The 21,688-nt window shown below is 47.5% G+C and overlaps 1 protein-coding gene across 2 annotated transcripts in view; it reads left to right on the top strand.

Moving 5' to 3' along the window:
• Positions 1 to 21,688, top strand: part of ATP9B (ATPase phospholipid transporting 9B) — a 2,296,170-nt gene that overhangs the window by 1,741,963 nt on the left and 532,519 nt on the right. For both annotated transcript variants that reach the window (XM_085605931.1, XM_085605930.1), the window contains exon 13: positions 699 to 841. In XM_085605931.1, coding sequence (XP_085462057.1) covers positions 699 to 841 — 143 coding nt within the window. The remainder of the gene's footprint in view (positions 1 to 698; positions 842 to 21,688) is intronic.

Raw genomic sequence — 21,688 nt, forward strand, 5'->3', positions numbered from 1 at the left:
GTACTTTATTGTGGGGGTTTCGCTGTGTCCAGCCTGCATGAGTGAGCTGTGCCCCTGTACAGTGTGTTGCCCCTTGGTGTCAAATGTGCTCTTCATAGGGTGGCAGTGAAAGAAGATGGCAGCCACCCCTGGGAGTGGCACATAGAGTGACTATTGATATGCAAGTGAGAACCATACCGACTGCTGGAACCTCTCTGGAAGCTTGAGGAAGGCAGTAAGAAAAAGAAGTATGCATGCCTCTTCATTGTGTTCCTGGACCTGAGTTATTTCTGGCTGTTTGTTAGCAAGATCAGGGTTTGCTGTATGACCTTCTCAAAGGCCACGTTGTTGAGGTTAGCAAAGGCTGATGCCGAAGGTGGCTGGCACAACGCCTGCAGTTTGGGATGTATTTCCTATTGCACTGATGCTTGTCTTGTCAAGTGCGGTGTGAGAGATGTCTGACATCCTCCGTGTGTATGTATTGAAAATGTTGTGAGAATACAAATGTGCATTGATCATGAGTACCGTTGCTCTGTTTGAGCAGGTCTGAAGACAACAACTTGGTTCTGCTTGAGGATTGCGCTGCCCACAGATAATGTAGTTGACTTATGCAAAATTGTAACTTTAAAAATGTGTGCCTTTGAAAAAAAAAGTTGAAAGATCATGATGTATAATGTTTGTTTTTAAATTCGTACTGTTTGGTCTTATGATTTTCACAGCTTAAGAGTGAACTTGGACATGGGCAAGGCGGCCTATGGCTGGATGATTATGAAGGACGATAACATCCCTGGAACGGTTGTTCGAACCAGCACTATACCAGAGGAGCTGGGCCGCTTAGTGTATTTACTTACTGATAAAACAGGTGGGTACAATGACAATCGACTCTTTCTCGATTTTTTGGGGAAATGTGTGTTCCTTTAAGTAGGATAGATAAAAGGTTCATGAATTAAGCATTAAAAGCAAGCCGTTCCCAGTTACAATAAGAGGGTTTGCGTGGGGCAGTGTACACAAAGCAAGAGTGTCTGAGAGAAGTTAGAGCTGAAGACTTGGATTGTCAGAGGGTATGCCCAAATAGTTTATACAAGGGATAGAGCTATAGAGTCATTTGAATAAAACACCAAGGGTTATTATGTCCATCAATCTGCACTGGTGCATACATTATCATCATTTCAATTTTCCATTCACATTAGCAAGGCTCTTCTAGATGTCCTGTAGTTATTTTCTCCCAAATCTCTTGAATGCTGTTCTAGTAGTTAAATGTTTTCTTACTAGTAGAAAACGTCTCCTGACATGTAATCTGAATTTCCATGTCAATTTAAATCCTTGTGTGCTAGTATTTTCCTTTTTTTGAGTCTGCTACTAATTCTGTTTGGGGCCAGTAGTTCAAGTTTCTGGTCCCAGTGGGTATAGGACATTCATGGTAAATCTACGTATCCAGTCGTTTCACCCTGGCAGTTGGGAATAAATGTGTACTGAGAATGTGAAGAGTGTAAACAGTTTACCAGAAATTACCGGAATACAGGTGGCACGCTCCTGGTGAGGTCAGGTGGCATGTGGTTGAATGCCGCTCTCAGCATGTATTCAGAACGCTCCTGCCGCACAGACCACACTGGCTTTTCTGCACTCACGATCAATGGGACAGTTGGTCTGCAAGTCTTTCGTACTGTCCAGCGAGAAGGCCGTCAGCAGGACAGTGGAGTACAATATGGAAAGAAGGGAATCAAAATTGGAATTCTTCTTATGCCTCGCCTATCCCTTAGGTTTTACGAGGTCTGGAAAAGTCTTTCAAATGGTTGTGCTATCTAAGGAAACAATCCAAGATTCCCACTCCAACATGAAAGAAGGGTTTTTACCTGTGATGTTAGTTCTAGTTAAAATCATGGATAAGGAGGCATCTACAAGTGATGGATGCATAGCTACTCATTTGTTCCCTTATTTTTCCTCACGTTCATACCAATTTGCTACTATTTTTGTCCTGATCTTTGATACTTTGTAGCTGGATTTCATCTGAATCATCTTCCTCCCTAATGTCAGAAAGAGCTTGGTGCCTTTCTATTCAACCCAACGTTTAATTTGCATTTACAATCAAGCGATACAAAATTGCCAAGGAGTTAACAAAAACGTTTTTTTTACCCTTTTTGGTTTTTCCTACTGTCTGGGACCCTCTACAGGAGATACTTGACACCTTTTATGTGTGCTATTACATACAGGGTGGCACCATGGGTACTGGGAGAAGTTGCCCTTTCTATAGAGCCAATCAAGAAGGCTAGTAACGGGGCACGTGGCCAAGGAGCTAAAGCGAAATGGTATGTTAAGCTTGAGTTCCTGCCACTGACAGTGGAAAAGGCAAGATCCTTTAGTATCAGGGGCATGTAACTCCCACCTAAGCACACTGAGCCTCTGTGGAGAGCAGTTGATATGCCTACTGAAAGTATGAAGAAGACCGGCACCCTGTGGAGAATAGGCGTGTGCTGCCAGGGCTGTCGGTCGGGGAGCGACAGCAAGCCGACTCAGGGATAGTGGTGATGATGAGACATTGAGCGCACCGGGGCAGAGGAGGGCCTCCAGATCAAGGTACTTGCCAATCTGAGATGGGGTGTGGCTCCCTCTCTCCCTGCAGACATGTCCCTCTGACTGAGGGGTGCTGAACTCTGGGGGATCAGGCCTGCTTCAAAGCGAGGGCTGGCACAGCCCTCAGCAAGAGCCAGCGGAGAACTGGTTGGGTCATGAGGGGATGTTCCCTCCCAGAAAACACTAATGTGGAGTCGAAGTGTACATAGTGAGAGGCCGGCGACAGATGACTCATCCCCCAGCTGGGGCCGTGGCTTGATGATCCTGTGATCCGCACATAAAGGCGATAGCAGCTTACTCCCTTTGATGAACTTGGTAACAAACTCCTGCAAGCCTGAATAGGACAGGGGCCCTGAGAGCAGGCTGCCCATGGTATAAGCAATTTGAGTTGCTGAGTGCTTGAATCCACTGACCACAATATTTCACCAGCGCAACTGTGCCACGACTGCTGCATTGAACGCTAGGAGACCATTGACGGTGACAGGCGCCACACTGTTGACAAGTTGACATTGGTGGGGCGCGCGCCTACCACCCGGTGACTACCAAGATGGGCAGAGACAAACCTTAGCACCAAGCCCAATCTAATAGGCTTGAGAAGTATGCTGTTAGGAGCGATCAGACCCAAGAGGACCCTGATCTAAAGTCCGGGTTAGCCAATGCAATAAAGATCCTGTGCTCAGGGAATTGCTGTTGACAGTCAGAAGTCAGCACTGGGAGGCAAAATCGACACAGTCACCCTGGCTATTAACCTAATGAAAACAGCCTTCCAGAAAATGTCAGCCAGGTTTGGTGTAGCAGAGACTAACTACCCTGAATGAAAATACGGACTCAAGTAAAACACTTGATTCAAAAGTCCGCCACCGGGTAGAAACAATAACATACCTACATGCAAGAGCAGAGAATGAAGAAGGGCATGCCAAAAGATATATCATTCATCAAGTAGATCTCCAGTAAAAGGTGAAAAGAAGGGAGGTAGAAGAGTTTGTTGAAAATCTCACCAAAACAATGATAAAGCCTGAGGACTTATCCAACTATTTCACAATCATATGAGCACCTGGCGTTCCAGGCATACCACTCAAACCAGGAGCACCCTCCAGACCAGTGATTACTGGAGTCCTTATCTTCAGAGAACGGGACACAATCCTGCGGGCTGCTTACCTTCAAAGCCCTCGAGCATAATGAAACGCAGAGAAGCCCAGACATTTATTAGAGGCAATTCCCGGGGGTCTGAGTCACAGAGAGCAATGGAAACTGAAACAGTGGAATGTAACATAGAGATGGAAATAACAGAAGAGTGGATAAACAAACCTACTAACAATGGCTTATTCAAAAAGATACTGTGGTTTAACACTGGATGAAGCCAGCGGTGGGAGAAGGGTGCTGGATGCCTTGAGTACGGCCACTGACCTCACCCACCACCAAATCATGGAGGGACACGAAACTGCTGTGGCAGTCAACTTGAGAACAATTCAGGTTTGATGTATCAATTTCATGGGGTGACGAACACCTCAAGCATTAGGGAATGTCTAGTCCAGCATGAGGTAGTAGGGATGGACTTTTGGGGATGAGATTGGGAGGGGATTTTGGTATTTTAGGCCAAGGGTGTCACAAAACATAAAAACGAGGTAGGAGTGGGATTCATGTCACTTCAGGAGTGCAGGGAGGATTCAGACTGGACTATGTCAATGGAAGAAACAACTAATTGAAGCCTCAGGATCCTAACGTGGAATGTCAGTGGGATGGGGCATAAAGTGAAAAGAGGGATTGTGATGAGATTTCTAGCCAGGCATGTTGCAAACTTGTTATTACTTCAGGAACCACACTTGGTATGCAGCAACTGTGGGTTCTTAGGTAGGGGGAGGTACAAGGTCTTAGCCCACTCAACGCAGGTTTCAAATCTGTCTCTTGAAGGGGGGTCCTGGCCCGTAAAACAATGCCCATCACACTTGGATAGACCTGGACAGACCTTGGAGGGCAGTTGCACAAGGAGGGGGGGAGGGGGGGGGGGATGGAAAGGAGAAAAGGATTCTGGGATTTCCCCCTTTGGCTCCAGTCAATGGTGCTAGAAAAAATGGTAAAATGGATTATACAGTCGCTGGATACAGGTTTTGCAATTGAGGAGGGACTTGTATCTCACAATGCAGACAGTAGGACCTTGGCTGCCACTCTCCCTGAGAGAGTGAATAAGAGGCTTTTTAACTTTGTGAGTGCTTTAGGTGTGGCCTACTTGTGGTGATTTTCCCATTGTGGTGTGCAACAGTATTCCTTTGCCTCGGGAGGGATGCAGCTACTGTCTAGACTGGGCTACTTGTACCACAGATTCAATAGGGTCAATACACAGACACACATTTTCTGCGAGAGGGTTTTTTGGCCATTCTCCTCTCTACACAAGATTAAACACAAAGACACCAATAAGGAGGGTAGATTGGAGACTGGACCCCTTAGAACTGAAAAACTGGTAAACAAAGAAGCATCTGATAACCACAACAGAGCAGTACTTTACAGAAAATATAGGGACGGTGGACTCAGACATGGTAATCTGGGAGGTTTGCAAATCGGTTGCATTAGGGACACCTCATAGCTGCCTCTGTGGGATACAGAGAGAGAAAAATAAGATAGCACACGATATAGAGCAGTGATTGTGCCAGTGGAACCGTATTCATAGAAGAATTTAATGAGGAGCTCTGTCACAAAATAGCCCTATCCAGAGAAGAATACAGTTAGTAGAAAATGATGTGAAAGCTTTACACTAGGCGCAGTAACATAAACAGTATGGTGTGGGAAATAAGGCAGGTAAACTGCTGACCCAGGTGGCAAGATGGGAGGAAGGCCAGAGTTGGGTGCACGGGGTTGGGACACCTGACAGAAAGGTGGTGAATACGACAACTGCAATTGGGCAAACCTTCGCTACCAACCTTAAAGAAGTATACCATCCCCAGAGGTAGCAACTCGCTATGGGAAATAATGCGGTTTGTGAATGATATGCCCACACCTAATCTCACCATCCGGAAGGGCAACACTCAACAAACAGATTGGACCAGTGAAGTGGCAGAAGCCATTACACAAATTAAGAGTGAAAACCCCTGCCCGTTTGGACTACTACACACAATTTTTAAGTGTCTTGGTGGGAAAATATGCGCCCCTACACTCTTTATGACAGATAATGGGGAATATAGCACACATATGGCAAGCTCTTAAGAGATCTTAGAACAGAAAACATTGTCTTAATCCATAAAAATGGCAAACCATTGGAGGATTGCAACTCCCACAGGCCCATCTCCCTAATTAGTGTTGAGGCTAAAATATTGGCTAAAGTTTTGGCCAACCGTATTTACTGCTTAATAGATAAACTAATATCGCCAGACCAGTCTGACTTCGTGCCATATAAATCATCACAGCACAACCTATAGCGCTTATACTGAGTCCTAGCCAGATTAAATATTCTGAACAAACACACCATGATACTTTCATTAAATGCTGAAAAGGCTTTTGATTCTCTTAAGTGGCCATATTTGATGACCATGCTGCAAAAGATGGGCTTCGGCCTGTAGTTCCTGGCATGGACTCGACTATTCTTTTCTGACTGCATTGCCCAAGTCAAGATGAATGGAATATTGTTGTGAGAGTTCCCACGGGGCGGGTTACATGGCAGGGTTGCCTGCTATTCACCCTGGCGATTGAGCGGCTGGCCAACTCGGTGCGTTGTGACGCGCTAATAAGGGGACTCCGATGGGAACCGGATTGGGAGTATATTATATCTCTCTATTTAGACAACATGCTCCTCTATGTAGCTGATCCCTAGCAGTCGATACTTAGGGTGTTAGACAGGCTATCCATATTTGGGAATTACTCACATATTCTGATTATTTGGCAGAACTCAATAGCGTGTTCCCTTAACAGCTGGCAACCGCCCACAAATTGGAAATATCCACTACAATGAACACAGACAGGATTTACATACCTTGGTATCTATGTCACAACTGACAGAAACAAATTCATGAAGAACAGTCAGGGTAGAATACAAAAGGAACGCCTTACCCAAGTTCCAATACATACTGCACACAGAGGAGGTCCCAGATAGTTTTCTTCACAAAGGTAGACAGTGTGACCCGAGCACACTTGTGGAATGGAGGGCCTTCCAGAGTAGCTTTGCACACGTTAACAAGAAACACTCATGATGGTTCAACAGCCCACTTTACTCCTGGGTATCCTGGCTGATGGTGGTGAATTAGAGGGCATTCTCCATGCAGCAGGAACTCTTAATAATGGCAGATAGATGTGTAATGCCATTGCGGGGATACCTGAAGGAACTATACGGCAGCGACACCAGAGTTACGAAATGTAACCCCACCAACATGTTAGTTAAACTCTGGAAGAACGCCATAAAGCAATAGGCTGGCGGACTAGCTTACATTAGAGTTATCTCTCTGAGAATTTTGTGTTCGGCAGGAAGTAGGGCCATTGAGAGTATTCTGACGGTGGGCCCTAATGGGCAGCTCTAAGCTGGGGGATATAAGAGGTTCAGAGGGATTGCTACATTTTAAGGAACTACAAAGCCAGGACGAATTTACAGATGCCCAATTCTTCAAATATTTGCAACTAAAACATGCAATGACGAGATCTAGTCAAGCACTCAAAGACGTAGCAAAAGAATATTCCCTTGAATACAACACACTGCCCGCCCCTATATATCAGCATTTCACCTCACAGATCTACAAAACAATTTTAAATAATTTGAGACAACCACTCATGCATTTTAAACACCACTGGGGGCAGGAATTTGGGATCATAAAGACTCCGATTGGGACAAAGCAATCTAGAAATCCAAGAGAAGTGGCCATTAGAACATGGTTTCAATTGGCACAACTCAATACCCTCTATCTGGCGTACTTCATCAGAATGCAATTGCTCAAGATGAGTACGATTAGGATTGATATGTCCTATGGCATAGGGTAATGCGGGGCTAGTGCTCCATGTTTTGTGGCTATGTCCAGGTATAAAAAGATTCTGAACAAGTATGCAACAGAGACCCTGAGAAGTCACAGAGATAGACCTTTATTTTTAACACGTGCTGTAGCCCTGTAATATGGAACCGACAAACAATTCATAAATATGTTCCTGTTTTGGAATATTGCCCTCATCGTGGTAAAAAGAGATATTGTTAGGCTCTGGGGTTGTGCTACACTCCCAGCTTTAGTGGAATGGTCTAAAAATCTTGATTGGTGTATGGAAGCTGAAGAAACTGTACATGTGTGAAGATGGCCCCAGAAATATGCTAAATTATGAGGTCCATCGAGGGAGTCCAGTCACTTATAATTACTCCCAGACAACGCAGAGACAGAGAAATAATCTAGGATTTAATTGCACTGATTTGACTGCATGGGTGTAAATAGATCGAGGGGGAAATTGAGTGCGTTCATAATAACAGATGGTGAACCATTGAACTCAAAATGTTGGACAATCATTGTAATATGATATATTAAATGATATTATAGTGTTGACGAGACTGCAGAGATTTAGCTAGGCACCTTGGGACCGATTCACAGAAGTAATCTGAGACGAAAGTCTAACTTTACGACTTTCGGTATTCACAAAGGGCATTTACGAGTAGTAAAGTTAGACTTTTGGTCTAAGTTTAGACCAAAAGTCTAACTTAGTCCAAAACTCTAGCTTTACTACTACTAAAGTTAGACTTTTTGTCTCAGTTAGACTATTGGTCTAAACTTACCAAAAGTCTAACTTTACTACTACTTAAGTTATATGTGGGTCCCTTGCTCACTTTGCCACTGGATTCAAGATAGCCTGGCTGATGAGGGTTATGAACCCGAAACCGGTCCCAGGATGCTTGTTTCCGGTCCAGGGAAGACATGGCTTGGCAGTTTGGGCTGGACTGTTCCCATGAGGCACAGGGTCAGACTGATTTGCATATGGCCATGTCTGAACTGGGGTGGTGGAGTGAGCTAAAGAATTATGATGGATTAAACCCAGATCAGTTGACTGGGGGTGAGTGTTTGATTTGCTCAAACGCTCCGTCCATCATCCCATTTGGTATCCCCAGGTGGATTTGCGTCATCATGCATTGGATGGCCGGGAGCTTGCGGCGTTTATTCTCCGCTCCGCTCTGGACGTCTCAGAGGTGCTGGGCCGGGCCACGGCTTCCTCAGTCGCTCTTCATCGCCATGCTTGGCTTCGGGACGGCATCTTCCCCGAAAATATTCGGGAGAGGCTCATTGATCTCCCATTTCATGGCAGCCTGTTGTTCCATGCCCCGGCTGACTCCGCCATACAGAGGCTCTTGGCAGGGCTGCGTCCTCCTCCTCTGCCTTGTCCTCCTCCTCCTCCGTCCCCTCCTCAGTGACTTCTGAGTTGGGTTGCTTCTGGGCCTTCTTAGGCCGGCTGTTCTGGCTGTGGAGTTGGTTTTCTGGCCGTTTACGTCCTTCATTGGGACTTTGGCATTGATAGCTGCTGGATGGCCCTTGTGTTGATTGTCTGTGAATTCTGCAGGAGTTGTTGCGCAGACTTGGCCCTGAGATTGGGCCTTCTGCTTTGATTGGGCTGCTTGTCAAGCCTTCAGCGGGGGTGTTTTTTTCCCCGTGGTTCTTTTGCTTTTGCCTCTGCTGCGGAAGTTCTTCCAAAGAGGGTTCCCATATCTTGGGACTTAACGTATCCTATGTGGGGTAGTGGTAGCTGTCATATGGCTTGCGCTCTGCTAGAGGGTTCTGGTCGCCTTCGGGTACCTGTTCTCCGTGGTGTTTAAGTAGGTTCCTTAGCTTCCTGAGGTTGTGTGCGTGGCCACTCGTAGTGGTGGCCCGGGCTTCTCCCTGCTCCTGTTCTGATGTCTGGGATGTTCCTGTGTTGTCCCTTGCCAGGTGTCGCCTACTCGACCTTCCTGGGGCCTCGGGCGGCTCTTCTTGCTTCTGGCTTTGACTGCCGGCGTTGGTCTGTCTGGCGGCTGCTCTCCATCTGGAGTGGGTTCGCCTTCTTTTCCCTAGTTTCCTTGGGCCCTCTAGGCTTCTTCTTCTTCTTCCGCTTTCCTGTCTTGGCATTGGGCGGAAGCTATGTTGCCTTGTGGGGGAGTGGGGTGATTCGGCCTCTCAGTCCTTGCCCTTGGTTCCTCTGCTGTGAGTGTACAAGCCTCTTCAGCCTTCTTTCCCTCCTACATCCCCTTGGGGTCGGTGGGGTTCTGCTTGTGGGGTTCCCTTGGCCTGGCAGGGGTGAGGTTCTACCTGGTCCACAGATTTGGTCCCCTGTGGGGCCCTCTGTTCTGCATTGGCTGGTGGGGTCCTTTCGCAGACCCTCCTTCCCGGGGGGGTATTGCTAGGGTATCTATTCTACGTGAAGGAATCTGTGGCTAGTATTCTCTATCAGATGTACGAGTTACTTACCTTCGGTAACGATGTATCTGGTAGAGACGATTCTAGCCGCAGATTCCTTCACGGCCCGCCCATCCTTCCCTATTCTGCGAGGACCCTTGGGTTGGTCTTCGGTACTCGCCTCCCGGTGGGGGGGGCTGTGTCTCCTGTGAGTGCCTTCCCTGTTCTTGACGGGTGACTCTGTCTGGGGGCGGTTCATTCCTCCTTTGGTTCTTTGGAGGATGGGGTTCCAGTGCTCCGGTGCCCTGCTGCTCTGGCTACTCCAGATTTGAGGGGGATTGCTTCCTATGCCTGTCCTCCTCCCCTCCCTTCCATCCATTGCTGTCCTCTGCTTAAGGGTCATCTGGCCAGGTCTTGCCCTTGTCCCGTATGGGTGGTTGTCCTCTAGGTTGGGGTGGCTTGGAAGTTTGTTGTTCCTGTCTGTCTTAGGACTGGTCCCATTCCTTGCTCAGGATGGGGGGAGTGGGTTTACTAAGTGTGCCATGCGTTTACGCATGTTCTTTGCCTCCGGGGCACTGGAATGGGAGGCTGTCTATTTGCTGGCGGGGTGACTGCACAGGTTTCTGTTTGTTCTTCTTTCTTCTTTCCCTGCCCTTTGGTTTCTGCGTTGTTGGCACTACTTTGGTGGTGTTGTTAGTCACCATTTTTTTCCAATTTTTCTGCTCTTCGCGCACTGTTCCCATGCTTCCACAGTTCTTTACCTGGTGGTTCCGCGTTGTGGTGCGGAAAAGTTATCCGAAGAAAACTGACGTAGGCGTGCCGGGGCGGGTCTTATGTGACCTCGCTGGCGTCACGTACGCGGCCGACGCCTGGGCGGAGTCGCGTGATGTCGCCTCGCGCCCAGCGCGCAGTGATGCTGTGGCAAAAATGTTTCCTGATCCAGTCTCACGCCTGGGGATAATTCTACGTGAAGCAATCTGCGGCTAGAATCGTCTCTACCAGATACATCGTGCCCGAAGGTAAGTAACATATATATATATATATATATATATATATATATATATATATATGTATGTGTATATATATATATATATATATATATATCCACATATATCCACAGAAAACACCTCCGACTGGGGAGCCCCTGACCCTGCAGGGCGGCCTCTTCAACTCTTCAAACCGGGCACGGAGAGTCCCGGCAATTCCACAACAATGAAGCACCACACAAGAGGCCCACTTTAGTAAACAGAAAGCTTTTAATCAAGCTTTTCCGCACAGCATTCCTATAGTCCCAACTAGTTTCGGCAAGGTCAGTCTAAATAATACAAGTGCAGAGTATACCAGTATAGTTCATTTATAAAGGTCGTGTAGTTCTCATGAATTATTATCCGTTCTGTATTCTCTTGAATTCTTGTAGTGAAATGTTGGGCTAACATTTATATATATATATATATATATATATATATATATATTACCTACTGGCGGTCGCCAGTAGGTAGTTATAGTTAGGACCCCTTTTCCATAGGAAATCCGCAACATTCTATTTTGAATAACTTTGGCACCGGTCGACGAATCCTCGCGAATTTCTCAAAATAGGTGGGGCGCTACGCTCCGCTCCTACCCTGAAAGTCTCAGGGGGATTCGTCAAGCGGGGGCTGAGATAAAAGGGGGGTCCCAAAACGCGTTTTTCCCATGCATTTTTCCATAGGACCTTTAGACAGGGCTACAGCCCGAACGGCTGAACAGAATTACTAGAAATTTGGCAGAGAGGTAGTCCTCAGGTCAAGGAAGTGCCTTTTGTAGGTTTGGTGTAAATCTGTTCAGTAGATTCTGAGAAAATAGCCTTTAAATCAATATATATATCTGAGCCAGCTTACGGTACGCTTACCGTAAGCTTACCGTACGCGTACGGTGGCGTGCGCGAGTGCGATTCTGATTGGCTGTTACATCTAAGTAAACATTCGAATCGGTCGAAACCAGGAAGCGGCGGCCGCCATTTTCTCTCTCGCACTCTGAGGGGGGGGGCAGTAAATAAAGGCAAAAAACATATAAAGGGGCTGTTTAGACAGCGCCCATGCACATAGCCATGTTAGTTGAGTCCTCAAAGGCCAAAAACGGTAAATTTTTATTTTTTGATAATTTCGCCGATTACGCTTACCGTACGCGTACGGTGCGCTTACGCTAAAAATTTTAATAAAAAAAAAAAACTCTCTGTGCATGGCATATTATTGTCATCACTTACAAATTAAATTTAACAGATTACCTATCACAAGGAAGCGCATAATATGTCCTCCATGTGCGCACGGTGCGTAACGTGGGCACGAGGTGCGCGTAGCGCACTGCGTGCCCACCTTGCGTGTACGGCACTAACTGCGTAAAGTGGGCGCGCGGTGCGCAAAGCGCACCGCGTGCTCACCGTGCGCGCACGGTGCGCGAAGCGCACCATGCGCGCACGGAACGAACTGCGTTAAGTGGGCGTGCACGCCACGAATGGCGTAAAGTAACTTAGCATTTAAAAAACCGTACCAATTCACTGAAAAAACCATAGGTTTCACACACGTTATAGTTAGGAATTAGCATTTAAAAAACCTTGCAAATTCACTGAAAAAAACCATAGGTTTCAGACATGTTATAGTTAGCGGAAATTTTACTGATAAAAAACTAATGAAATTCCCCCGTTATAGTTAGTGCAGGCAACTATAACTCACGCGACCGCAATCTTCTGCTGATGACATATGTGTCTTTATGAAAAAAAAATATTTCTAATATATGTATAGCTAAAAATTTATGGAAGAAGACATGGGCAAATAAGTGTCTAAATACAGTATTAGCATCAGCAGAGGATTGCGGTCGCGTGAGTTATAGTTGCCTGCACTAACTATAACGGGGGAATTTCATTAGTTTTTTATCAGTAAAATTTCCGCTAACTATAACATGTCTGAAACCTATGGTTTTTTTCAGTGAATATATATATATATATATATATATATATATATATATATATATATATATGTATATATATGTATGTTCTGGGCCTCTGTCACGTGTATCTTCTTTGTCAATATAACTCTTCTAGCAATTGTAGAAACAGTTCTTCTTCTGTCTTACACTTCTCCATTACAGTGTTTTAACGTAGTGGATGTCTTCCATGTCATCTTGTTAATTGTTTCTTATTTTGCAAACAGTCTTGCTGTTTTTCACAGTGGTTTATTACTGTATTTTCAACTTACTTCATTCTCTCCCTTAGCTCATTCATCTTCCAACACCCCTGCCAGTCTTTTGCTTATATAATTCCATTGCACTTAAAATGCCTTCATTGATGCTTTAGTACACAGCATTAAACTGACGACTTGTTGAGGTAGTTCATCATTTCACTACCGGTCTTCTCCAGTTACTTCCGTGGTTCAAAGTTCTTTCTTTTCTAAAAGGGGTAGGTAAAGTTAAAAGGTACTGGCACATCCATTCTCCATTTCTATTTTTTTCTCCCATTTTCTTCGTTTCTCAGTGCTTCATAGGCATTTTCTCACTTTACTCAATATTGTGAAAGGTCTAGTAAGCAACTTTATCTCTGTGTGTCCTGTTTCTTTTTTCGTTCAGTATAATGTTTCTCCATTTTCGCTATTGATGATTTGACCGTACATATTGAAATAAATTTTTCTTGCACTCCATTCTTTTTCTCTACATCACCTCTTCACTCTCTGTGATGTTTAGTATGAGTCTTACTTGTCAGTTATTTCCTCCAAACGGATTCAGATCCTATCGTTAAGATGTTGGGACAACCTGCTCCTGGTTTTCAGCAAGTAAGAGTTCACTTTGCGTCTGTGGAGTATGATTGACCCAGTGCTGGACGCACACCAGGTTTGACAGTTGAGTCTTGGCCCTAAAACTTGTTTATAATCACCTTCATGTCTTCCCCTCAAAGAGTTTAGTTTGATTTCATTGTTCCTTTAGGTCCAGCCATTTTCCACTGGAAATCTATCTCACTTAGGAGTTGTTTCCTTCTGTACTAGAGCCCCTTTTGAAACAGAAATTGCTCTCTGGCATTTGGCCGGAACTTTAGCATTGTTTTTAATTTGGATGTAGGAGTGCTTTTACTGTACATCCACGTCTTGTGGCCTTGCATTCCTTTAGTATTTATATTTAGAAGTAGCTGGCCACTCTTGCTCCATGGGGCACAACCCCATGCATTACTCTGCCACCTTTGCGGCAGCTAGTGGATGGGATTCCTTGGGACCCCTCCTAATAATCACAAATGATGCTGCATACAACTTCCTACCTCTTCTTACTAAGCAGATAAAATGCAGGAAATCAGGGTGAGCCATATAGGAATCTTGTCTACACTGGGTGCTTTAACACAATAGGAGCCACAGGGGGAGAAGAAACGAGCAAGGCCGCCCCCCACTCAATACTCTATAACAACCAATGGCCTGCTCTAAGATACACCGATTTATATACTGGTCAACAGGGTTTCCAATCTTTTATAATTCCCTAGTGTATGTTTCCTATCACTATTCATAGGTTATGGTGTATCAATTTAAAAGTGTCAAAGAACCATCATAACACCAATTCTACCTCAATTTGACTAACAAAAGGTGAGAAAGGAGAAAGAGCACCTCACGGTAGTAACACCAAGGGGGGTTGCTGGTTGGTACTCACCAGCATGCCCACTTATCATCATCGGTTGCTCTTACTCCATGTGAAAAACAAAGAAATTATAACATACTAACATATAATTTCAGTGTGTTAAAGTGGTGAAGATAATAGTGCCAAGTGTTTTCATATGTGTCCAATGAACCCCAGTGAGAACATAATAGTTTTTAATTCTCACAATTAAAAAGTAGTGGTGCTTACTAGCTTATCGTGACTTTATTAAATGCTGTAAGCTCCCACATTAAAAATGGTTTCAATCAAACCATACCCAGTTCTATAATGCCAACATGTTTCGTTGCCGACCCATCACGCAACTTCTTCAGGGCTATGGGGTTCCAAATCACCTTCACAAATGATTCACCTGATTCACTGGGTGCTTACCTTCAGTCTTGGCTTGGTTTTAGTTCCCCTTTTCCCACCTGCTCTGTTGGTCGGTTAATGTCTCTGGCCATGTCCGAGGTCTTTTGGCCAATGGACATTGCTTCTTCTGTGCATGATTTGCTCCTTCTGCGCATTATTTGCTCCTTCTGTGCATGATTTGCTTATGTTACACCGTCATTATACCCCCACAGCCCCTTGGGGTCTCGCTTTCCTCTAGGCCTCCCTTATTCCTTTGGCAAAGGATTGGTCTTGCTGTTTATCTTCCGTAGCCACATATTCCACTGCAGTTTGGTCTTCGTGGATGGCGAGAGGCCTTCTGTACGGAAAGTTGGTTATCACAACCCCACACCCGCACTGCTTTACTTCTCTTTAAAGTTTTCTCACCAAGTCTGCAAATATCACTGATGGTGTCTTATTCAGGCTCTTATGGTTTTCATTTGGAAATAAGTATTTGAGCATTGCGTTTTGTTAGTGACTCTGGGGTGACAGGATATGGGAGGTAAAGGGTCCAGTGGAGTTCAGACGAGGGTGTCTAACCTCTTCTGCTCCGTTGTCATAACACAATATCTTTTTTTTTGTAAAACATTTTTTATTAAGAAAAAACAAATATCAGCATTAGCATGACAGTACAGAGGGAGCAATACGATAGGCATCAGAGGTACAGTAGGTGATATCACAAAATACAATCATACACGAGGGAAGGTCTAGGGTGACGGGGGATCCTCCATTGTAGGGGCCAAGGGAGGCTGACATATTTCTCCACAATAGGAGTTCCACGGGCCCCATACCTGAGACCATTTTTTGGGGTATCCACGTGCTACATAAACAGACTTTTCTCTAAACATTGCCCAGTCCAAGTCTTTTTCCCAATCCTGTGCCGTAGGCGGGACTTGAGCCCCCCCACCGCTGGGCGATATTCCTCTTGGCCAGCATTAGCCCAGTCTTACCCACTGCGTCAAGCAAACATTCAAATCAGTTGGTTCCCAGATGTTGAGGAGACACCGACAGGCCTCCACATGGAGCTGCACAGACAGAACAGTATTGATGATATCATGGATGTCACGCCAGTAGGGCTGGATCTGTGCACATTCCCAAACTATGTGAAAGAAGGTCCCCAGCTGGCCACATCCCCGCCTGCAAGCGCCCTCCGCAACCCTTCCCATTCGTACCTGTTGGGGCCCCGTTACATAAATACGGTAAAGAAGTTTTAGTTGGACTAAGCGAAGACGAGCCGGTATTGCTACGACTCTGGGAGAGGAGACTGCCTCCTGCCATTCCTCATCACCCATTTCTATGCCATCCCTAGTCCACTTCTCTCGGAGGGCCTGGAGAGGATCCGAGAGATTGTTGACCAACTTTTTATATATCAGGGAAATGGTGCTGTCAGGGAGTTGACCATCCAGCACTCTATCCTCCAGTGGGGATGATTCTGGCAGTGTGGTCCCGGGCTGTAAGTGTGCGCGAAGTGCGTGTCGAACCTGTATGTATCGAAAGCGCTCTGATTCGGCCATGTTATATTGTTGCTGCAGTGCTGCAAAAGACTTAATATCAGATTTGTCCTACAAATCCCTTATACATGTAATACCAATGAGATCCCATTTGTCGAATCCATTACTCCGCCACAGGTCACCCAGTTGCTCGGAATCCCATAATGGCGCTGCGAGCGTTAGTTTTCGTCTCCAGCCTAGGCGAGTGGTAGCTGCATGCCAGACGTGTACTGCGTGCTTGATGGGGCCCGTAAGAGGATAGCGCCGGGGCCTAGAGTAAAGGGCTCTTCTGAAGGTTCCTCCTGGAAGGAGCCACCTATCCATGTTATATCCTGGATCGCAAGGCTGGGCATAGGTGCAGTGATTAATGGAGGACAGGTGAGACGCCCAGTAATACAATTTGATATCCGGGAGGCTGATGCCCCCGTCATACCAATTATGGGAAAGTTTGCCAAGAGCAATGCGAGGCTTACCTTTCCCCAGTAGGTCCCGTTGGAGACTTTCGACCTCTCGGAAATATGACGCGGGTATCGGATCCATAGAATTCTGAAGGGCGTACAGAAACCGGGGCAGGGACATCATTTTAAAAAGGGCGGCCTTACCTAGCAGGGAGAGGGGAAGCGACTTCCACCTGGCGATATCCTTGCGCAGCTAGATCAGCGGGGGCTGGAGGTTACGGGAATAGCGATGAGAGGGATCCAAAGAAAGAAAGATTCCCAAATATGTAAACCCTTTAATGGGCACCCACGCGGCGGGATCGGAGGCTCGCCCGCCACTACGAGCAGGAGAGATTTGTTCCAGTTTATGGAATAACCGGAGTATCATCCAAAGATCGTGAAGATATCTAAAACCACTATCAAGGATCTCCTTGGGGAGGACAAATACAGAAGGATATCATCGCGTAAAGGGAAATCCGGTCTTCCCAGTCTGAAGACCAACGCATACCCCTGATCATTAGATCTTGACGTATCCAAGTTGCCAGTGGCTCCAATGCTAGGGCAAACAGCAATGGGGACAGGGGACAGCCTTGGCGGGTCCCTCTGCCCAGCCCAAAGGCGGCTGACTTCTTATTGTTGACCACCACTTGGGACATAGGTTGGGAATATAGTAACTGCACCCATTGAATGAACTTGGAACCAAACCCCAGCTTCTCCAAAACCGCCCATAAGTACGGCCATTCGATGGTGTCAAAGGCCACGGCTGCGTCCAAGCAAACTATAACTGCCGGTTCCAATATAGTAGCCGCCCTGCCCAAGACCCCATGAACCCTGCGTAGGTTCAGTGCTGTGTTACGGTGCGGTATGAAACCGGATTGGTCCGGGTGGACCAAGGTCCCAATCACCGTCAAGAGGCGAGTAGCAAGGAGCTTAGCCAGGATCTTGGGCTCCGATTTCAACAGGGATATCAGTCGGTAAGAACCACATTCAGTCTTGGGCTTCCCCTCCTTGTGAATATTAACTATGGTGGCAGTGCGCTGGTCTAATGGCAAAATGCCCGCTTGCCTCGAGTCCTCATACATGGCTCTCAGGTATGGGGCCAATTTGTCTGGTTTCAGCTTGCACAATTCAATCGGTAGTCCGTTAGGGCCAGTGGCTTTACCCAGCTTGAGCGACCTTATTGCCGCTGCTATTTCATCGTTTGACATGTCGCTGTCCATGAGGTTGTGATCGACCTCCGACAGTTTGGGTAGAGCAATATCGGTAAGCAACTGGCAGGAATCATCTATAGGGTACGGGGCTACCGAGGTGTAGACAACCCGAAAGTGGGCCGCAAAACAGTCCAAAATAGCTTGCGGATCTGACAAGGAATTGCCCTCGGAGTTCAGGTACTAGTCTGTTTGCCCACTCTTTCTTATCCAACCAGGCCAGGAGTTTCCCGGCCTTGTCGCCCACCTCATACAATCGTCCCTGAACCGCTCTACCCATGGCATTTGCTTGGTCTGTCGCTAGACCCCTGTAATCCTGTTGTTTGAGTTTGAGAAGGTGGAGCTTATCGGGCGTGACTTCCAATTCTAAATCTGCTTCCAGTCTCCTCACCTCCGCCTCCAGTGCCACCATCTCTTTGCGCTGTTCCTTCTTTTTCCCGGAAATTAGGGAAAAGGCCTGGCCCCGTATCACTGTCTTAAATGCTTCCCATAGCACCTGAGGGGATTCCACCGAGCCGTCATTCTCATTAAAGTAATTATTGATGGCCGTAAGGAGCTCTTGCCGGATATGTGGATCACGTAGATACCATGGATTGATGGGGGTCACCCATCCCACCTGTTGGTAGCCAGGTATCAATTGGAGCCACATCGGCGAGTGATACGAGATGCCCCTAGCTAGGTGTTTTACCTTCTGCACATGGGGAATTTGGGCTGCGGGCAAAAGAAAATCGTCAATTCGGGATAGACTCCCGTGAGCCCCCGAATGAAAGGTGTACTGGGATGTGTCAGGGTGAAAAACCCTCCACCCATCCACTAGTCCCATGGAGTCAAGGAAGTCGGGCAGCCAATTTTGCGAGCGAGGAAGATCGCGCAGAGGGTACCAATCTAGATCCCCAGAAACCACCGAATTTAAGTCCCCTCCCAACACCAAGAGACCCTCTGGGATCTCTAACAGCAGTGTACCCAAGTCCCTGAACGTGGTTGCCTGAAGGCCTGGAGGTACATAAATCGAAAGGAAGGTGACAGGGTGACCCTGCCATATGCCCGAGACTCCAACATACCATCCTCTAGCATCCGACCAGGTATCCTGCACCACAAGGGGAAAGGATTTTTTCATCAATATGCCAACCCCCCGCGAGCCCGTGGTGAACCCTGCGTGAGCCAGTAAGACGTAGCCCCCTCTATGCAACGCTCTACATGTATTACCAACTAGATGGGTTTCTTGCAGTAGGACAATGTCAGGGGCCTGGCGCTTTATACAATGAAGAACAACACTACGTTTAATCTTGTCCCCCAGCCCATTGACGTTCCAAATCAACAGTTTAACCCCACTTTCCCCACCTGGTGCCATTTCCAAGTATTACAAAATTCACTGAGTACGATGCCACTCCCCCAATCAATGTGTCAATAGCAGTTGCTGATGCAATCAAAACTTCAAACAAGAAATTAAACAATCCCACCCAACACCCCCTTCCCCACTTCCCTGCCCTCCGGGCTTAGAACTGCCCATGGAAAAACTTGCAGAGTGCCTGTCGCCCTAGAAAAGTGTTCAAGAGAGAAAAGAAAAAACCTAGGGGGGGTAAGACAGAGTCCGCCCCATCTCAGCCCAACAGGTCTACAATATACCCACACAAAGCAAATAACACAGGTCCAGTTAAATCCACTTACCAAACGACAATGAAACTAGAAGCCCCCCACCCATTCCCCCCTGCCCCGGCCAGACCGGTTGACTATTGTCAATGCCACCCCCACCTCGGTCGGCCGGGCTTCTCGGTCCCCTGCTCTCGATCCAGTCTGCTGCTGCCTCAGGATGGTCGAAAAACCACCCTCGCCCATCTGCCTCAGTCCGGAGACGGGCAGGGAACAGCATGGAATACTTCATACCCTGGTCTCTGAGGACGCGCTTGATTGACATAAACGATCGTCTTAGTTGCTGCACCCGTTGAGTAAAGTCCGGAAAAAAGGATATGTCAGAGTTCTCATAGCGCAGGGGGTTGCCAGCCCTGGAGTTTTGGAGGATAACGTCTATGTCTCGGAAATTCAGAACCCATGTCAGTCCTAATGAGGTTGACCTCGATAGCCACAGTGTCCAGAGAACCCTTGACTCCAGTGATGGCGGCCATAATATCTTTAAGCGAGATTTCCTGCTCCTCCTCGCCCTGTCCCCGGCATCCAGAGTCTCTGGGCGACCGGGCCTGTTGCGCATCCTTAGGGACAGTATATCGGTCCAGTTTGTTTGACTGCGTGTTCTTGGGACCACGGGACCCCGTAGTCTTGGTGCGCTCCATCTTGGCCTGCTCCAGACCGCTCATGCCGGTAATTTAGACACTTACTCCTTGGTGACTCGTGCGGCGGGGGTTGTGAAGCTATGCCCCAATCAGCGTCAGGTTTCAGTGTTGTTATAGGCCACGGTAGGAAGGGGGCAAACTCAGGTACTTGTGCGGTTCTTCCCGGGCACAATCAGACACCACCAGGCTGAGGGGGGGCCCAGCACAAGCTCCACACCCCCCGCCGATCTCCCCTCCAAATGAGTGGGCCTCCTATTCAGTTAGTCAGCGCAGGCAGCACAACAGTCTCTGCTAACTATATGGGACCGAGCGTTTCAGGCTGCACTGAGCCGCACCAACCTGCTGAGTCTCCCCGCTCCGTTGGCTCAGGATCACAAAGGCCGGGGCAGGGGGGAGCGGACACCGCCAGCAGGCCAATGGCCCTCGAGCCGGGCTCGCAGGCAGGCCCCAGCGGACAAAGCGGCCGCGGCAGTAGAGCACGGCGGTGCGACGGGCTATCGCGCCACCGCCGTGAAAAAGGAAGCCGGCCAAGGGCGTCTCGCCGGGGGGCCACAGTTGGTTGGGGGTGTAGATCGTGGGCCCCGATGCAGGTCCAGGCAATCCTGAGGGCAAGCAGAGGTCCCGGCGAAGCGGGGACAACAGGAGTAACTCTTTGTTAGGGACGCGCTTCCGCCATCTTCCGCCTCGCGGCCGGCGCGCCCTGCCTCACCTTGGTCAAATCGTTTCAGTGGCGCTCCGGAGCCCAATCCGGCTCCCCAATCTTCAGTGCTGCTGCTGCCGTGTGTCCGCTTAGTTGCTGCCCAGGCCGCTCGGGGCAAGGATCCTTGCGTTGGCTCCACGAGTTGCGGCGCCACCGCCGGGTGGCAAAGGGCCCGGCTGGGCTCGCCACTGTGCGTCCCGGCTTCAGGCCCTGGCGAAGGATGAAGCTTCCGGGGACGATTTCTCCGCGGTTGGGCGAGCTACAAACACCGGAACCGGCGGGATGGGGTCAGTTGGTATTCCGGTCACTTAATCTGTCGAGGGATGAAACGGATCAGTGAACAGGATAGTCGCGGGCTAGGACGGACGGCGGAGCCCCCTCACAGCACGGCCATCTTCAGCCCGTGCTTGGCCACGCCCCATAACACAATATTTTTTCTCCTGGTTCAAGGTATCCTTGTCAGTCTTATAGAGGCCGACACATCCAATGACAGATAAGTCAAATACATGTATACAGCTATTTCATGAGTGTTGATCTATGATGAATCGAAAAGAGAAAACGTAAGCCTATAATCACGATGTTGACTGTCACTTGTTTTTGTTTTGCCAGTTTAAAGTGATTTCCTTGTTATTTTAGCTTTTCTTTAGCACACAATCTGCCATTCAATTGCATCA

The sequence above is a fragment of the Triturus cristatus genome, chromosome 5_1 (assembly GCF_964204655.1).
Source record: "Triturus cristatus chromosome 5_1, aTriCri1.1, whole genome shotgun sequence".
Classification (NCBI taxonomy): domain Eukaryota; kingdom Metazoa; phylum Chordata; class Amphibia; order Caudata; family Salamandridae; genus Triturus; species Triturus cristatus.